This window comes from Hyperolius riggenbachi, chromosome 11 (genome assembly GCF_040937935.1).
Source record: "Hyperolius riggenbachi isolate aHypRig1 chromosome 11, aHypRig1.pri, whole genome shotgun sequence".
NCBI classification, from domain to species: Eukaryota; Metazoa; Chordata; class Amphibia; order Anura; family Hyperoliidae; genus Hyperolius; species Hyperolius riggenbachi.
In genome coordinates, this window is record NC_090656.1 from 59,014,622 (window position 1) to 59,034,393 (window position 19,772).

Below are 19,772 nucleotides of genomic sequence, written 5' to 3' on the forward strand. Positions count from 1 at the left end.
TGGTAACCATTCACAACTACTCCTCAAACACAAAGAATAGCAAGTGCTAGCACCTTGAGTAATGTAGCTCTCAAGTCACATAGTGGTTAGGAGGGGTCATGAGAAAGGCTATCCACGCTTCCCCTGCTAAGCTCGTAACGGAAGTCTTTCTAGGATGGAGGAGATAGTGTAGTCGGTTCAGCTATTTTTTGATCTGGTACTGCAAAATTTGGCCCATGTTACTGTGCCTGTATAATAGCTGACAGGCTTTACACTGCAGACCATTTAAAAGCTAGGTGCTGCCTAGGAGTGGGCTCTTTCTTTGAATTTATTGGGAGTAGTTGTGGTTGGTTTCCCAGGTGGCTAGGGCACGTGGGACGCTGCCTGCGCTGCTCCCAGCCACCTGGGGTGTACCTTGCGGGTGGTGGTCCTAGGCAGTGTGAGCACTTGGGACCGCGCCTGAACTGCTCACACCCATTTGGAAACATTTTGTCTCAAGTAAGAAAGCCTGGTCTCCTGCACTCCTCTGATCCCAGCTTCCTCTTCCTTCAATTGGAATTTGTGAAGCTTGCTCGCTGCCTCATTAGTTTGACTGTCTTTGCCTCCAGTAGAGCAGAGTGAGATTCCAGTGACACGACTATCATGCACCCACTTTCTTGTATTGGACAGCTGGTGGGTGTTGTTACCATGGCGTGGAAGGCAGCCAGCCTCCCAGAAAGAGCAGGAGGCAGCCTAAATGCAGTATTTCTCCTTGCTACCACTAGTTTTCTGCTGTCCGTTGGATGGAGATATGTCCATTTATTCCTAGACTTTGTGGTGGGGTGAAATGGGTTTTAATGTTCTCTTTTTTTTTTTTTATTCTGTTTCCTCTACAGAGAGAAGTCTGAGAAAAAGTGTCTGAACCCAACTCCATGTACCTTCATCAGCAGTGGGGTTGCCAGGGTCCCCCCCACTAGTCATGTGGGTCCAGTACAAAGCATCCACTGTAACCATTCTACAGGTGAGTTCCTGAGATGGCTGCTCGCTATAGCACTTCATTGCTTTGTCATAACTGGTAAGAGACTTTTAAAAAGTTAGCGACTCTCTAAAAGGATGGAGCGGAGCCACGTCACGCCGGGCTAAGTACTTACTGCGCACCACGCGGGAAAAGCGGCTCACGCTGACCTGCTACTTATATGCACAATTGCTCCACACGGTAAAACGCCGTAGATGCGGAGACCTGGCGGTTTAAAAGACTGGGCCGCCAGCCAACACACTGCCGTCAATGAGGGTATAAGCCTACAAACACAGCTCTCAGCAAAATAGCCTGGCTTTCTATGAGAACGCTATCACAGGACTTTGGTGAGATACAAAAGCTTTATTTTATACTGCTGGTTGTATTGGAATGGCGATGTGACAGCTATATGTGGAACTTTGAAACCAACTTAGAGCGCTATATGCGACCAAGATGTCGGTAATGTTTTGTTTGATCCAGAAACTATCTTGTTCATGCTTATGCAGTTATATTTGAAAAGAGGCTCTGCAGTCTTGTATGAAACTTTTAATCTACTATGAGGAGATGATCTAGTGCTGCTTGATATTGCTGTTCACTTTGCGGAGATGATGTTGAAGTGAATTGAAGTATAATATAGCTTATTATGCGACTACTTGGATGCATTTGAGTGTTGGACTATGAACTACCCAGCATATACTTTGGAAGCGATGTTGAGATATTGCTACTTAGAGACGCTATTAACCATACCCCACATGTCATTGCAACTTGGATGTGCTTGTATCAGCGTTAGTATAGCCTACCAACTCCACTAATATAGTGACTGTCCATTAACCAAACAACCTAGGTGGTACCATCAGTCCTATAAGCTAGCATATTTGTTCCTAACTAGCTTGTGTGTGGTATGCGTGCTTGGTGTACTTGATATGGTGAGCTGGCCAGCAATGTGTCTCTTGTGGCTCCGCCACTTGCTCCTGTTTTTATTTTATTATTCACGTTTTATATCAAAGTATTTACTAATTTTGCATATACACGTGATACCATTTTTTTTATTCATTTTGTGCTATCTATCATTTGGTTGTGTATGGGAGGGCAGTGGCAATAAATAATTTATAGAATCACTGTGGGATAAGCAATTTCCTCACTGTGATCTATCACGAAGGCCTGCAAGCATACAGATCCAAAAGGTTTGAAACCTTAATTATAGGACTCTCTAAAAGGATAGTTACTTATTCGCCTAAGAGGGAAGGCTTTGAATTACTTCCCAGTCCTCTCTGCATTCACTTGTTCCACCGCTGGGCTGCCTGTTCCGTATTCTGAAGTCACCCAGTCTCTGCCTGCACTCACTTCCTCCTGAAGCCACGCTCCTAGGAGCAGTGCCAACTGCATGTTTTGGCTCATGCAGAGCGAGCTTCACCTGGCATCCACGTTCTATATGATCCTGCGTGTCAGCGTTATCCTAACACACTGCTCTGCATAGCTATCCATGGACTGCCTTCTCTAACCTCATATGCTATCAGTGATGTATGACAGATGCTGATATATGGCAACCATGTCCTTCTGCACTAGTCTCTCAGCACAATAGGACTTGGGTATCTATGGCCATAAATCCTACTGAGGCCCCTGGGACACAGTGGGGGGGCTGCTACAGGACCACTGCTGCCTGGCCGACTCTGTGCACATGGCGCCTGTAGGCTCGAGCCTACAGTGCCTAGTCCAAGATCTGGCCCTGACCATTATTTCTGAAGTTTTCCTTGTGATTATTTCCAAAAACTGTAGTTTAAAGTGTACCCTAAGCAAACCTTGGGTACAAAAACACATACCCTAAGAGGGAAGCCTCTGGATCCTATAGAGCAGCAGTAGGGAACCTTGGTTCTCCAGCTGTAATAAAACTGCTAGTCTCAGCATGCATTAGCCTTTATTAATCATGACTGTGCCTGTCAGACTCCTGCAATGCATTGTGGGACTTGTAGTTCCTTAACAGCTGGAGAGCCAAGGTTCCCTACCCCTGCTATAGAGGCTTCCCACGCCATCCTCTGGTCCCCGATTGTCAAGCACAGCCTCTTGAAGTATTGCAACACTAGTTTGCCTGATAGGAACATCGGGGCCACGCTCCTGGCCGTACTGCGCCTCCTTGAGTACGGCTGTGCCTGCGCAGTATCCAGGAGCCGCTCATGCACAAGCAGCTCAGTGCTACTGTGCTGTTTATAGGGGTCAGCACAGCTGCGCTCATGCCAGAAGACTAGCATAGCCCCAATGTTCTGGAGGGCCCAAGCAGTGGCAGAGGGCTGGAGCACAAGCGTGTAAAGCCTCTGGAGGATCCATACACTTCCCTCTCCTTAGGTAAGTATTTCAGCCAAGGTTTTCCTTGCGTTTGCTTTAATATTGTTTACGTGTTGTTTTGGGTTTTCTTACAGAACTGTCTGTAGACGTAGAGCCTTCAGCCTCTCAGATACCACAAGAAGGTAGCTCTTCGTCTGAGTACTCTAGCTCTCCTTCCAGTCCGATGGGACTCCAGGCAAGAGAAGAGAGCTCAGACAGTGCAGAGGAAATGGACAGACGTAAGTATTACCTCCTCTCTTCATTACAATGAGGTAGCCCTGTATTCAGACGTCTAACTGGACTTTCTCTCCAGGCCTCGACAAGCATCTGGAGAGTGCTGAAAAAGAGAAGTCCATCTTGTTGGTTAATCACTTCACATCGAGCTCTGTTCGGCCAACAGCTCAGGTTCTTCCTGTTCAGAATGATGCCAGTCTTTCAAGCCATCACTCACTGCCCCTCCAAATTATTACTGGGGCCTCTTCCCACATGCCTCCTTTCCATCTCCTGAACACGCTACAAAAGGCAGACCGAGGTGATATGAAGCTCATCCACTCTCCTCCACACCCCCTCCTGTCTTCGGAAGATCGGGGTAAGCCCTCACCAAGAAGCGCCATTAAAGTAGAGAAGAATTTTGGGGGCATGCTGCTTGATATAAAGTCCCCATCTGGCCCTTTACAGTCTGGACAGGTCCTCTCCATAATTTCTGACAATGGCACGATGCCTCAGGTTGCCTACGGCATCCGGGCCAAAGCTTGCAGCTCCATATCAGGAGACAGAGGTATCAAGCAGAATCCGCAGTCGGCACTGATGGTAGAAGGCACCTCACCATCAACTCTGGCCTCTGCACCAGTCTTCCATGGGGCCCGTACACCAGTGACGCTTCTAGTATCGTCCTCTGATTCTGGGCAAATGTCTTGCACCAGTGTTTCACCTGCAATAATCAAGCCCAGAAGTGTTCTCTTTTCACCCAATACCAAAGTTGCCTTCTCTACGATGAGTGGCGCACCTGTAGCTCAGATGACTGGCAACTTCTGTGCAAACAGCAACGCCTCTTTAAGCAGTTCCACCTCTACGTCACACAGTAATGTAGCCAGCTCTACCAGTTTACCTATGCCCAACTCAAGCCCAGCATCTTCCTCTGAGAACAGCTTGTACAGCAGCGGAGGAAACTCTACGAACATGAACTTACAAGCTGCCGGACAGGCTCCCAGCCACCATCATTTGCACCATCAGCAACCGCAGCAGCAGCCCCAGACAGGGTGCACTGTCTGCAGCTCCTGTGGGTGCAGCTGCGGAACCAGTGATGTAGCTGTTAATTACGGTAACTATTTTCAGCATCACTTTTCAACACCCACCATGTTTCCTTTCTCCCTGATGCCATTCAACCCCATGTGCAATAACGGGTACATCAACACCCAGCAATACAGCAACAGTTCCACCTTCCCCGTCATGCATACCCCATACAACAACAGCCTGAGCCCTGAATCTATGCTGACAGGACAACCCAACTTTGCAGTGCCTCCTATGCAGAACTTTATCACCGGCACAGCGGGGGTGTACCAGCCTCAGGGAATGATGGGATCCATCAATGGGGCGGCTCACAAGAAGAATGTCAATGTTTCTTGTTACAACTGCGGGGTTAGCGGCCACCGAGCTCCAGATTGCAAGCAGCCGCCGATGGATTTTAATCAGCAAGGTAATGACTTTTTTTTTTCTTTTTTTTTTTTTTTTTAATGGAAATTAAGTTGTACCTTTATTTCTATGGGTGGGTCAGTTTCTACAGCCCTGGCCAAGAGCAACAAATATACAGTTTCTTGTAGAGTAGTGAAGAGTTAGAACTTTTCACATAATACAAAATTGGTCTATTTTCGAAAACTGTTTTATTTACATTATAGCAAAAACTACTCTTGCAACACGTTTTGCAGGACACACAAGCTTCCTCAGGCAAATTGGGGGAGTATCTGCGACCAAAGGTCCGTGAGCGTAGCACCTCCATGAGTCCTACAAAACGTGTCACAAATGGAGTGTTTTTGTCTAAATAAAACAATTTTTGGAAATAGACCAATTGTGTCTTCCTACCTGGAGGTAAGCTTACCACTACCTCCCTTTTTAAAGTCGATGGGAATCTGTACTTGCCTAAGGAGAGGGATACTTACCTAAGGAGAGGGAAGGCTCTAGGTCCTATAGAGCCTTACAGCTCCTCACTCGGTCCCCATTCCAGTGCTGGCTCCCCGGTAGCAGTATTCAACTAATTTGGTCAAATACTGTTCTCTCTTTGGGAGATCGAGTGCTCCTGAAGATGGGCTGCTCCATACTGTGCGAGCTCCTTCTCTTGCGCACTTGTGCGTGCACAGTATGGAGCCTCCTGTCTTCGGGAGGACTCCACTTCCGAAGTCCCCATGGGGGAGCCAGCGCTTAACGGAGGGGAGCAGGAAGGCTCTATAGGACCTAGAGGCTTCCCTCTCCTTAGGTAAGTATCTGGCTTTTTTTTTTGTACTGCTTTCCATTGACTTTAAATTGTATTTGGAGAGTTTTAAAGGAATAGTTTCAAAATGCAACCCCTTTTACCAGTCCAATCATCTGCTCCACCTTCTGCACCTCTGCCTGGTTGCTGACTCACCAGAAACTACCCCTCCCTCCCTCTCTCTACCTGGCCAGTCACTCTCTGACCTCACCGTCTGTAACGGCTTTCAGGGCCCATTCACACTTGTCAGTCGCAATTTTGTGCAGGTGATTTTACCGCGATTAGCGCGGTAAAATCACTGTACTCGTGATTTAGAGCGATTGCGATCAGCGCTCTTATAAGCATTGTATCGCGACCGCTCAAGAATTGAGAGAAAATGCTGCAGGTAACACGTTTTGCGATTGGCGTTAATCACGAACGGCCCGTGATCGGTGGCAATCGTGGCAGTGAGATCACTGCCATAGGGTTACAATTGCACTAGCGCTTTAAAAAGTGCTAGTACTTCGGTGATTAGCGGGAATCACTTGCTAATCGCTCTAGTGTGAATGGGCCCTTACTGCTTTGACTGAACAGCGCATCTCTTCACTAATCTCTAAAGCTCATCTCTCAAAGGCTCAACACACACCATACAATCTTGGTTGTTCAATCTTACCACTTTCATGTAGTATAAGAGCTTATCCAATCAATCATTCAAGGTATTTTCACTCTGTTGGCCCTTATACTACATAGATTTGGTAAATCTGTACAACCAAGATTGTATGGTGTGTGTTGAGCTTAACTGTGTTCTGGACCCATCCTCCAAGTCTTCCTCTTCCTTTATCCCTGCTCTCTAACCACTATTTTGAACCTCTCCCTCTCAACTGGCATTTTCCTTCTTCATGAAGGGCTGGTTCACACGAACGCTTGACGGCGTTTACCGCCAAGTGTTTGGGACTCGTCGGCTAAACGCTCCCATGGAAGCATTTAGCATTGCGTGGTTACCAGCGATTACCGTTGATTTGCGCAAATGCGGTGTTTCGATCCCGATTTTCCCCGTCGTTTCAGGTGACCCTAGAAGCCGCATGTGGCATCCAGGGTCGCCTAGCCGTAGTGGCTTCATGCCCTCTTGCGGGGGACAAAAACCGACGATCGCGACGGGAAGATAACGATCGATGTACCGCCGCCCTCTGACGAGACGTTACAGGACGACCCGGCTTCCGGCCGCCCGAACGCCGCCTGCCGTCTATGTGAACCAGCCCTTAAAGGAGTTATCAGGGAAAATAACTAAAATGAGCTTTACTCACCTGGGGCTTTCTCGAGCCCCTTGCAGCCGACTGTCCCACGCCGACCGCTCCGCTCCCTGCCGCTGTCCCAGCCTCCTTGCTCAGTATTCAGGCCGACCGCAGGGTCGGTCTTACTGCGCTGTCAATCATAGCCACGTGGGGCGTGGCGAACTGCGCAGGCAGCGGCGATTGACAGCGGCGCTTCGCGCAGCCGCAGTAGAGCCAACCCCCGCGGTCGGCCTGAATACCGAGCTCGGAGACTGGGACAGTCGGCTGCAAGGGGCTGGAGAAAGCTCCAAGTGAGTAAAGCTCATTTTAGCGATTTTTCCTGATAACTCCATTAAACAAGCAATCATAACGCCACGAATAAAAAAAAAAAAACTTTTTCGACCCTACAGCCCTCCCTAATTATCATCCAGTCTCACTTCTTCCTTTTGTTTCCAAACTGCTGGTATGACAGTTAAGAACTATCTGACTTCCTGTCTACTAACTCCTTGTAACCCTCTGCAGTCTGGCTTCCAATATCGCCATTCCACTGAAACAGTCCTCCCCAAAGTTCCAAATGACTGCCTAATTGCATATTCCAAAGGCCAATTTCTTTAATACACCTTGACCTTTCCTCTGCCTTTGACACTGTCGATCACTCTCTGCTTCTCCAGACACTTTCGTCACTGGGTATTAAGGGTCTAGCACAGCGCTGGGCAAAGCACGGCCCGCGCTGTGCAGCAAAGTGCGCTTCAACTCCGGACTGCCGACAGGTGGCCAGATTCCTCTCATTCCCCCACTCCATCGCTGCAAAGTCGCAGGCGGTAAGGGGGAAACGTGAAACTCGCCTGATTGCCGAATCCAGCGTGTCGTCTCCATGGCAAAAGGGCATCATATGACGCAACGTCCCAGCATCGTGTCATGTGATGCCTTGTTGCCATAAGATGCTGCTCTGGATTCAGCGATCAGGTGAGTTTCAAGTCGTTCCCCCCCCCCCCCCCCCTTCCTTACCCCGCCCGCTTGCGACTCTGCAGGGAAGGAGAGAGGAGGTGGAGACTTTCAGGAATATGGCCCGGGTCACAAAGTTTGCCCAGCACTGGTCTATCACATTCTTGGATTAGCTCCTAACTGTCTGGACAAGGCTCAGTTCTAAGACCTTTTCCCCATCTTTAAACATAGCCTGGGATAATTAATACCCTCTTCTGCTTTCCAGTATCACCTCTACGATGATGACACTCAAGTCTCTCTACGCTCTTGACTGCTCTATGCTATTATCTGGAGTCCCTGACTATCTGTCTGCTGTTTCTTCAGTCATGTCATCCCGTTTCCTCAAACTTAACAGGAACAACACAGAGATTGTGATATTTCCTCCATCTCTCTTTGTTCCCCCACCTATAGTTATAATTAATATAGAAAATACCCCAATAACCTCAACTTCTAAAGTTTGCTGTCTGGGGTTCACTCTGGAGTTCTCATTTCAACCACATATTAACACATGAACAACCTCCTGCTACTTCCATCCCAAAAATATCTCCAGAATTCATCCCTTCCTTACACAAGTCTACTAAAATGCTTGTACATGGTCTAATCCGGTCACGTCTTAAAGAGAACCTGTACTGAGTAAAAATATTTAAAATAAACACATGAGGTAACTTCAAATGAACATTACAGAGTTACCTTGCCATCAGTTCCTCTCAGAAGCTCACCATTTTCTTCTGACAATAATCCCATCCAGTTCTGACAATATTTTGTCAGATCTGAAATATATCAGTTGCTGTCAGTAAAATATCAGTTGCTGTCAGTTATAGCTGAGAGGAAAACGGATGTACCAGGTAATGTCCATGTTTCCCTATGGCTCAAGTGGGTGATGTTACAGTTTAACTGTGTGCTGACCAGAAAGCTGTTATGGGGTAATGGCTATTTTCAAAATGGAGGACGGAAAATTCCCTTGATCATAGTGAACAAATAGGACGCAGGACAGGAGAAAGACACTGAGGAGTAGACTACATGGAAGGTAAGTATGACTTGTGTATGCTTATTTTGACTTTTATTTTCAGTACAGGTTTTCTTTAAATACTGTAATACCCTACTCTGTGGCCTACCAAAAAACAGACTAGCACCTCTCCAGTCCCTACTGAACTCTGCTGCTCATCTCATCCATCTCTCCTCCTGCTCCTCTGAGGCCACCCCTTTTTGCCAATCCTTCATTGGCTGCCAACCACCCAAAGAATCCAGTTTAAACTGCTAACACTATCATACAAAGCTCTACATAGGCTATCCCCTCAATACATTTCCTCCCAGTAGACCATCTTGTTGTCCAGCTTGGTCAGCTCCTCTCACCCTTGCATCCAGTACTTCTCACGAGTGTCGCCTCTCCTGTGGAACTCTCTCCCACAGCTGATCAGTCATGCGCTAAGCCTGGAAACCTTCAAATGTACCCTTAAAGAGAATCTGTATTGTTAAAATCGCACAAAAGTAAACATACCAGTGTGTTAGGGGACATCTCCTATTACCCTCTGTCACAATTTCACCGCTCCCCGCCGCATTAAAAGTAGTCAAAAACAGTTTTTAAAAGTTTGTTTATAAACAAACAAAATGGCCACCAAAACAGGAAGTAGGTTGATGTACAGCATGTCCACACATAGAAAATACATCCATACACAAGCAGGCTGTATACAGCCTTACTTCTGAATCTCAAGAGATCACTTGTGTGTGTTTACCTTCTGTCCCCAGCTTCTCTCATGCACTGAACATTACAGGCTCCCTGCAGACAGCTCTGCCTATGTCGTTAATTCCTCAGTATGTGACAGACCAGCTCCTTTCACAGTCTCCAGAGGAGGATTTTTATCCAGCTCTCTTCTATCACTGATAAGATAGCAGAGAAGCTGCTGGCTTATGTAAATAAAACACACACTGGAGTGTGCATAGAGGAACAGTTCAACACTGAAGAACTTGGCAGCCTTCCAGACACAGGCCGACAAGTCTGACAGGGGAAAGATACATTGATTTATTACAGAGATGGTTATAGTAGAAAGAGCTGCAGTGAGCCAGAACAGATTAGAATAGGTTTAGGAACTTGTAGGATGGTAGAAAAAACGTTGTAATTTTTGTTAGAGTCACTTTAAGGCTCACCTATTCAAACAAGCTTATAATTTGCTATCGCTACAATTTTAAACTTACTGCCTCATCAGCTAACCCCTTTGTCTACTCCCCCTGTGTTTTAACTCATTTTGGAATATTGGGAGGAAATCTAGAAGTGTATGGCCAGCTTTAGAGCTAGGAGGCCTTCTGATCTTACGTTGCCTATAACACAGATCTAATCATAATTTGAAGTGGTGTTGAGCTTTTATCTGCCTCTTAATTCATTCAGATCTTTGTTTTTTTTCCCCGTCTTATTTGCAGGTACTTTCCGTCTTAAGTACGCTCCACCGTCAGATGGCTTGGACTCTGCGGACTAACCCTCCCGACACTGCTTAAAATACAATGCGATCAGCCGTCTCATCTTGCATCTGAGAGGCAACCCTCGCATTTAAAAGGTGCTTTACTTTTACCCAAACTTAAGTGACATTTCTTCATGGACTTTTTCTGAATTGCCAAATTCCTCTTTAAGGATGTGGTGTCGTTTTTTTCACATCGCTTTGAACCGTAGCCTGGGCAATCCTCAGGTTCCACAAACTACACGGTAGGGGAGATAGTTTTACTGATAATAAACAGAATTCTTTCTTCTCCATCGATCTCTAAAAATGTTGTTTTAGGGCAGCTACAGTAACAGTCAAGTTAAGACAAATGGGTAAGTTACAGAAAAAAGTGTGTTCTTCAACTGCATTGCCGCGCACCGTGCGCTATAGATCTCGCTGGGAATTAATCACTGGGATTCTTTTACGGATTGCACTAGGGAAGAATGTACAATATATATCTTCTTATTTTCTGAAAGTTGTGGAGAGTTTAAGAAATTTGCTACAACAACAAAAAAAGTGACGATTCCACATTTTGTCAAAACTCTCCGTCAGCCTCCTGCATCAGAACGGTAACACTTTGAGGATATTTGCACTTTAAAGAACTTTTATTATAATTTGTTTTTTGGGGGGGGGGAATCCGTGTTACAGAGTTGGGGATCTTCTTCAGCAGGCTACATTTCCAAAAGAAATGCTTCTGCTAGGAAGATTGCAGAACACCATCTTAAATGGATACAGAGGCCTCCGCACGCCACTAAGTAAAACAAAAAGGCAAGCCTATCACAGTATTATTTGGTAAAAGACTGAACAACAAAAAGGGCTGCCGCTTCTCTAGAAGAAACCCTAAAATACACTAAAAGCTTAACACTAAAATCCAATGATGGATGGGGGTTCCTCTTTTCGCACGTCTTCGACATTTCAAGAATGCTCCTTCGCCCTCTTGGAGGTGCAGGAATTTATTTTTAAAATGCTTTTCATCCTTAAGATGGTGACAACAGATGAACAAATAGATTTTTAGGTTGTACGCTAAGAATCCATTTTTCCAAATCCGCATATCCAGACAATGTACAAGGCATCTTGGGCCTACTGAAAGGGCAAAAAGACATTGTGAACACTACGCATACCTTAACGCTCGCGCCTTGATTGTTTTACGGGGGAAGAAAGAGGGGAACAGGGCTTCAAACGCTGTCTCTGAACTCCTGCGGAAACCAAAGATAACCCAAAAGGAAGGAGGTCAAGCCAACCAATTTTTCAATTTCACAGATCAAGGCTTTTGACCAAGATGGGATGGTTTTAAGATTTTTTTTTTCTTTTTTTTATTGGTTTGTTTTTATTTTCTGTTGAGATCTATGTAAGGTGTATCGACGTGAGAACCAAACAGTATTTTTGTTTTAGTTCCTGCTATGCAACAAGATGGACAATGAGATGCACATTGCATGCAGCTTCTGCCAGTCAAAATTAGCCGGAAGTGAATGTGATTGACCCACTTCCAACCTGTTAATAATTTCCATGCTTGCCAGAATTACTGGCATCTCATTGGCCATCTGTAAACCAGAATGCAATGTATGATTTGAGATCTGGGATATTTGTTAAGCAGGGCACTAACCATACAAGCCTGATAGTACAATCTTATATAGTGTAAGGGCCAATCTATTGAGAATAATCTGATCAGGTTGTTAAGAATAAACTTAAGCTGGCCACTAGCGGTCCAATTTCTAGCGAAAAATCGTTCGAGCGATCAGAAATTCTGATCGGATTGGTTGTAAATAATCTCCATTGGTGGACACAATCGATTATGAACGAGTGAAAAAAATGTCGCCCGAATGAATTTTCGTCGAACGAAAATTTGGATTTTCTTGGTGGTCGTGATAGATAGGAAGCAATGATTGGTTAGTTGATGGTGTAGTGAACGATTCTTCGTCCGATCAGAATTTCTGATCGCTCGAACGATTTTTCGCTAGAAATTGGACCGTTAGTGGCCAGCTTTAGACTGTATGGGGGCAGATTGTCTCAGCCATGAGTTGCACAGACCATTTAAAGGGAATGCATAGTATTTTTGTTAAGTAGCACACTGTAATTATTGTGTTCAGTGCTAAGACATACTTATAAAAAAAAAATATATATATTAGAACCGTTTGTAATAGTGCAAATAATTCCAACCCCAGAACTTTTAAATAATTTAAAATAATTTTCTATTAAATATGTAAAAAACTGTGCATGAACTGTTAAAGATTAAGCCCCCTTTACAATGAAGGAAAAAAGGGTGAGATACTCACCTATGTAAGGGAGAAGGCTCTGGTTCCCATAGAGCTTTCCTTGTCTTGCCTCCGCCCTTTCGCTACACCACTGTCCCCTTAATGCAAAATGATTCAGGTCAAATTCATCTTCAGCCTTCGAGTCCCTGAGTACTTTTGAAGATGAGCGGATCTGCACTGCACTTGTGTGAGTAGGAGCATGTGCAGTACGGATGCATCCGTCTTCGGGAGCACTTGGCGACACAAGCAGTACTTCTGAGGAATCTCGAAGGCAGCAAATTTGAACAGGGGAATGAGGGGGCAGAGAGGGGACCGGGTGGGGGGTGGCTTTACGAGATCCAGAGCCTTCCCTCTACGTAGGTGAGTAACTATTTTTGTAGGTCGCTTCCAGCTTGCTTTAAAGAGGAACTGTAACAAAGAAACAGCCCCTTGGGGTACTTTCCTTGGAAGGGGGAAGCCTCAGACTCCTAATGAGGCTACCCCCATCCTCCTAAGCCTGAGGGATCCAGCACTGGCAGCCCTCGAAAAAATAAGCCAACAAGCTTGTCGGCTGTGGCACAGGCACAGTAGCGACTGCAATTTTTACCTTCCCCGCCCCAGTTGCAGGCGCAGTTGCGGCTTTCCGATGGGCTCTGACGAAAATAACCAAGCCCAATCTTGTCCACTCTACTGTGCTGGCGACTCACATTTGTGCAGTAGAGAGGACCCCAGTCAGGCTCGGCTATTTCCGCCGGAGCCCATCGGAAAGCCGCGCCTGCACTGGAGCAGGGAAGGTAAATATTTTCCTTGCCGCTGTTCAGGGGCTGCCAGCACTGGATCCCTGAGGATGAAGAGGACGGGGAAGTCTCATTAGGATCCAAATGCTTCCCCCTCTAGAGGTAAGTACCCCCAGTGGAAGTTTTCTTTATTACCGATTTACTTTAAGTCTGCCCTAACAGCGACATCTGCTCCCCCTAGCCATAGTCTGTTGAACAGTGGTGGGTCACTGAAGTTGAATAAAATTTTGCATATAGACCCGGCTATATGGCTAACCTTATCCACCTTATATGATCACTGGCTGGTTTGTACACTCTCACAGACACTGTTTGGCAGTATGGCGGAAAGAGGAAGCCATGAATGAGTGGTGTGGAGCAGTGCTGGGGCTATAGTGGTACAGCTTGTCTTAAAGTGCAGCTGAATTTTGGGGACCCTTTGCTTAGCTACAATAGACATTGTTACTGAGGCAATGAGGCTCCATACACTACAAAGTAGATTTAATATTTTCCTAAAAAAAATAATCTAAAACATAAGTAAATAACACCAAAATATTACAAAATCACTGTGCATTTCCTTCAAGTGAACCTGTCAAATTTTTGTACACCGATACCTTTGCTTAAGTGCAACTACCAAAGTACTTTGTGTTTTTCTATTTTATTTTTTAAAGTCCATTTTTCCTCTTGTGACCCATAACACCAGGCCTACCGAATGGAGACTTTGTGACCTGAGGTCTGTGTCATTGTGTGGTCCGCACACCCCGAGGAGCACGACCTCTGCCTGTAACTCTATTCACTTTGGTTTGAGGACAGTGCGACAAAACAGGACAGAGGTGTCATGACCTCTAATCAGTATGGGGCTTCCGAGGTGCACAGCTGTTTCTGAGTGCCTTGTTTAAAGGCTAAGTTTATGGGCTTTTTTTTCCCCCTAGTTGCATTTAATTTAGCTGTGTATTAATGCCTAGAGTTTTAATTAAATAAAATAAATGGTGTAGGATTTAGTTGGTGCTGTTTTTATTCCTCTGCTCAGTTTCCCTCTCCCTTATGGATTCCAGTCAGAACAGTGAGGTGGTAGCAGGCTGGATGGGATCACTGGTTTCCTCCCACAAAGGCCACACCTTTTACTAGCTGACAGCAAGGTGTGGCTTCAGCAGAGAGAGTAGTAATCCCTTTCTGTGTTATAACCAGGCTACTGTGGGGAGGGAGGGAATAGGTAGGAGGAAGTGATTTGAATAGAAGTTTGTAGTGAGGATTCCAGCACCAGTCAACTTTTGCACCAGGTAATTCGGGTTTTTTTCCTTTTAATTGCAAAGACGTTTTAGTAACATTTTTTTTTTTTTTTAAAGTACATTGCTAAATGTGCTTTAAGCAGCAGTATCCGGTTACAAATATTCCCAAGTATGACCTGACTAAAAACATGACTAAGACTATAAATCTTACGTTGGGGTCTTTGTCATTTGTAAAATAGGTTGTGAATGGTATGTCTGTACTTATAGACCCTGTATAGTAAGCAATACATCGCTTACACTTTTGATTTGCAGGGTACAGAGTCGTTCTCCTTTCTCATACCAGAACTGACATGCGTAGATCCAATAAGAGACTCCAAGCCTTAATGTATATTAGACGCCATGCACATCACAGCATTATTATACTCCTTTTTTTGCCCAACATTTAACAAAAAACAACTGTATTCAGTGTTTTTCATTTATTTTTTGATGTTTACCTTTTTGTATTTTTGGCCTAGCTCTGTTCTTGGAGCCAAACCTTTTTCTAACAGAATATTTTAAGCTTGAAATGAATCGGACAGTAGGAATATTATATGTACTGGTATGTATTTTGTTTTAATACGTCAACTGTTTGCTGGTATTTTCTTCCAATTTGATGTTTTTAAGGCCAGTGTGGTTAAAAAAAAAAAGTGCAGGATTGTTTTAATGATTATACTGGCCAATGTGGGTTTTTTATTCATGTCCTGTTTGTTTTTTATTTGTTCTATGCTGCCTAAAAATAACACAGGAGAGAGGGAAGGTGATCCGTGCTTAGAACATTTTAGGATATATTTTTAGCCTTTTATGATAGGTGTGTATGTTTCAAGGTGATGTTTTTTTTGTTGTTTGTTTTTTTTCTAACTTTTGAGTGCAATTATTTTTTTTTATCTTAAAAAAAACAAAAACTATTTGAATGTTATGATCTATAGTTACCCACCTAGCACATTTTTTTTAAAGAAGAAAACTTGCACCTTTAATCTTAACACCTTTTCTCTTCTTGCCTGGAATACACCTTTCCAATATAAATGTATTGTATGCAATTTTCACAGTGAACTTGTAACCATGGTGCCAAGATAACCTTATGGTACCTCTCGTTCTGGTGGTAATCCTCAAATTGACATTGAGTTTGTGAATCTGAGCAAAGCCACTTCCTGTGTTCAGCCACACCCAGTTTTACAATCAAGGGTGGGGCGTGACTGTGGGCAGGAAGGGGTGTGACTGGACCACACCACACCACACCACACCACACTACACTACACACAGACGGATCCATTTGGTAAAAGGACCCATGAGAGTGTAGTAGGGCTCTTTTTTAGAGCATAGACAGGGTGGTAAAGCGGTCTAGTACTCAGTTAAGTTGTAGTGTCAGATTGCAAGTACTGAGAACCGACAAGTTTGCTTTAACCCTATCACAACCCATGTAGTGGTTGGTGCTGAGAGAGCCTGTACTGTGTGCTGAGTAGTGTCAGAATTCTGCATTTAGAAAGCTAAATTATGCTGAATCTTAAGCACCCAGCTGCTGGGTGGGGTCATGGGGGGAGGTTTCTCATGCCGCGTATCACATGATTCCGATGCTTCCTCTTTTTGGCTCGGAAGGAGGAAGTATTGAAACCAGGTGACTCTGTCCACTTGCTTGGGTGCTTGCACTGGGGTTTTCTCTGTTATGGATAAACAGTATTGTGTGACCTTTCCATTCAGCTGGACACTGCAAGGCAACACAAATATCCAGAGATCTGCTGCCCTTCTATGACCTGTTATGACTCTTAATTTCTTCCCACCCAGAGGTGACTAAATATAAAATGGAAATTAGGATCCAGTCTGTGCAATTCTGGGGTGTATAGGAAATGTTGAGGGGCCAGATGCTTTGGCAATAGTTAGATGAATGTTAGGACTCGGCATTGATTTTGTAAGAATTGGTTGCTTGGCGATTGCTATTTGTCCAGTAATTGCACTTACTGTAAGCGTCTTTCCTGCCTAGCTATAAACTCTTCTCTGTGGCTGCCATGCCATGATCCTCACGGCCTTTAACCCTACAACTCACTCAAACCACTGCGCCTAAACCTAACACTTTCTCTACCAAATACTCTGACCTTTCACCTGAGCCTCACCCTTATGACCCATTGTTAGCCTCAACCTAATATTGACACCTAGTCCTAACTGTAATGTCAGCCATTCAATAAGACAACGTTTAGATTCAAGATTTGGTTGGCTAACACAACTGGTTCAAAAGTGTAAGCTTTCCATCTTCCTTTGACACCCAGATAAACCACAGCCATGGCTTTATTTTTTTAACAAATCAAATCCACGGCTTTCTTTACTTGGTGCTCAGAAGTGGACTTGAGGATTCCCACTGGTAAGGCAGCATTGCATGGGAACACATTGTGCCGTTACAGGTTCACTTTAAGACATCAGTGGCTGATTATGCCCTTGAATGGGTATGAAATAGTTTTTAAAGCCCATGTGTAGTGGATTGTATTCATTCTTCCCATAGCACCTTGCTTGTAAAATGTAGTGGCCCTTTAATCTGGTGAGTGTGTGGATGAGGTGCCAATAGAAAATCCATAGAGGACAAAACATGTACTATACCGTTCCTTTATTTCTACTGCAATAGTCTACGTAAAACCTCCAAATTAGCTTTGAGTGGAGCCCAGGGGGCTTCTCCACAAAACCTTTCCAGTGGACTTGTGATCATTGGCCAAGTCCTCCATGTAGTGTGAGAGTTTACCTGCACAGTCTCTTCAGTGTATTCAGTGTGTCGGCTCTCATACTACATGGAAGTGGTAAATGTGGTCAATGATTGGATGTGTGCAGCAGGCTTGATGAGTCCTTGTGTGCCAGCTGTCACTTCAGCAATATGGAGAATGTATAGAAAAACTTGCCTATTTGCAGCTGCAGCAAATGGGCCTAGATTCTCACCACGGGGTTCCCAATAGCAGACCGCCTTCATCAAATCATACAAATTCCATGTTATGGGGTGTCCTTTAGGAAGACGCCTATCCCAATAAACCAGGCAAAAAGTGTAGTCTCAAACTATGCCTCCATGTCAGACCTCCAGTGAGGCCTGTGCTATTTCTAAATGCCTTTTACGGGGCAGCTTGCTGTGAGAATGGGTCTTCAGACCTATAGGAATGTGTAAAATGTTTTAGCACTAAAAATAAAACATTTTCCTTTTTGTGTTTAAAAACATTATAAAAACCTTACAATTCACCAAGTCCCCAAATGTAATAAGTTATCTCCTGTCTAACAACTAGGACCGATTTGGTATCTATGGAGGTTCTCTTTACAATGTAGCAGCAAAACCTCTTCAACTTCCAAAACTTTTTACTCCAGGCAGCAGGGGGAGCTCTAAATAAATCTTTTTCATTTTGCAATACTTTCATGATGAAGAGACAATTGAGTTTGGGTTTTTGAAAAATAAAACTACAAAATAAAACAAAACTGTAAAAAAAAAAAAAATCCCATTAGCTTTTTTTTTTTTTAAATGGTTGGTACCTCTGTTTCTCGTCACACGTTAGCTTCTGTTGGCTGCATTTCTACCTTTCTACATTAAAATTAGGCAAATAAGTGCTTTGGTTGCTCCTGCATAAGGCATTTCATGTAAAGGCTGGACTTTAAAAAAAAAAAAAAAAATACAAATTTTGACCACTTTTTGTTTTAACATTTTCCACTTTCCCTTATATTCTTCAGTTAAACTCTTTAATATGTAGTCTATAGTACATAATCTACAATTTGCTTCTAACTGCCAATTGTAACTCTTCTCTCTGTATTGTTTTGAGAACTAAGCACATGCCTTTTACAGCAAAGAATCTGATGTATTACGGTATGCCGGGCTACAGAACAGCGTCTGAATGGCCCTTGGTATCTTAACACTATAATCTGCTTTAGTTTGAGCCATTTTACTTGAGGCGCAGCCATCACTGGCGCTATGAGAGACTGCCTCCTCCCCGAACAGCAAGCGCCTGCTGCTCCAGCGACCGGCCCATTATAAAGTAATTCAGTTACAGTATTATACCTAATGTGCATGTGAAATGTATTTCTGTACATATTTAACCAGCTCCTTCTGAACTGTACATGGTCAAGTATTGGATAACTGAATTTTTTTAATGGTTTATTATACTTTAAGAGATGAAAATTGTACATTTTTAGAAACGACGTTTTTATCAAAGTAAATTTTAATGTACTGAAGATAAAATATGGTTTATACAAAAATGCACAAAAAAATCAAATAAAAGTAAACTGTTTTTTAAACAGCGTTTGGGTGCTTTTGTAAAGTACAGTCTTCAGCTGCGCTCAGACTGGAGCTCGTCACGTTCTGTGGAGATGAGATGGCTGAGTATAGTGAGTGAGTGAGAGAGAGAGAAAGCATTTAATATACTCAGCAGGTCCCAACTGTCACAGGAAATCTTATAAAGTTGTTGCATTGTGCTGTAGCCATTTTGCCTTACTCTCAAGGCTGCCAATACAGTGAGTGATCTAGAAGCGTATTTTATTAAAAACAAAAATGTTAGCTATGTAGGGGATTAGAGTCTGGATCCCATAGAGCCTTCCCGGTCCTCTCTCCTTGCCCCCAGTCCACCACTGTCAACCCCCCCCCCCCCCTTTTTTTGAAGTTATCCAAACTGGTCAAACAAAGCCCAATACACACGCTCAACAGTGGTCTTTTAGCACAACTCTAACAAGTAAAAAGAAAAAAAAAATGTTGCCTGCTATTATTCACAGAGCTGATAAGATGTCAATCTAACAGTTGGATAGACGTCTTATCAGTTGTGTGAACAATAGCAAGCAACTTTTGTTGGGTTGTTCAACTTATTTCACAACAAAAGTTGTTTGAGAATTGTGCTGCATAAAAGACCGCTGTAGAGCGTGTGTATTGGGCTTAACCTCCCTAGCGTTCTGGACGAGCTAGGCTAGTCCAGAGACGGCGGAGGCCACCACTCAGGCCCTGCTGGGCTGATTTGAATATTTTTTTTTTTAAACACGCACCTAGCACTTTGTTAGCTGCGTGTTTCTCTGATCCGCCGCGTACTAGGGCCCCCCCAGAC

General features: G+C 44.2%; 1 protein-coding gene across 2 annotated transcripts in view; it reads left to right on the forward strand.

Annotated features, from left to right (window-relative positions):
- ZCCHC14 (zinc finger CCHC-type containing 14) overlaps window positions 1–10,733 on the forward strand; it is a 112,868-nt gene extending 102,135 nt beyond the window's left edge. For both annotated transcript variants that reach the window (XM_068261091.1, XM_068261092.1), the window contains 4 exons: window positions 855–979; window positions 3,388–3,531; window positions 3,606–4,988; window positions 10,406–10,733. In XM_068261091.1, the coding sequence (XP_068117192.1) occupies window positions 855–979; window positions 3,388–3,531; window positions 3,606–4,988; window positions 10,406–10,461 (1,708 nt within the window). In that variant the 3' untranslated portion in view covers window positions 10,462–10,733. The remainder of the gene's footprint in view (window positions 1–854; window positions 980–3,387; window positions 3,532–3,605; window positions 4,989–10,405) is intronic.
- The last annotated feature ends 9,039 nt before the right edge of the window (window positions 10,734–19,772 follow it).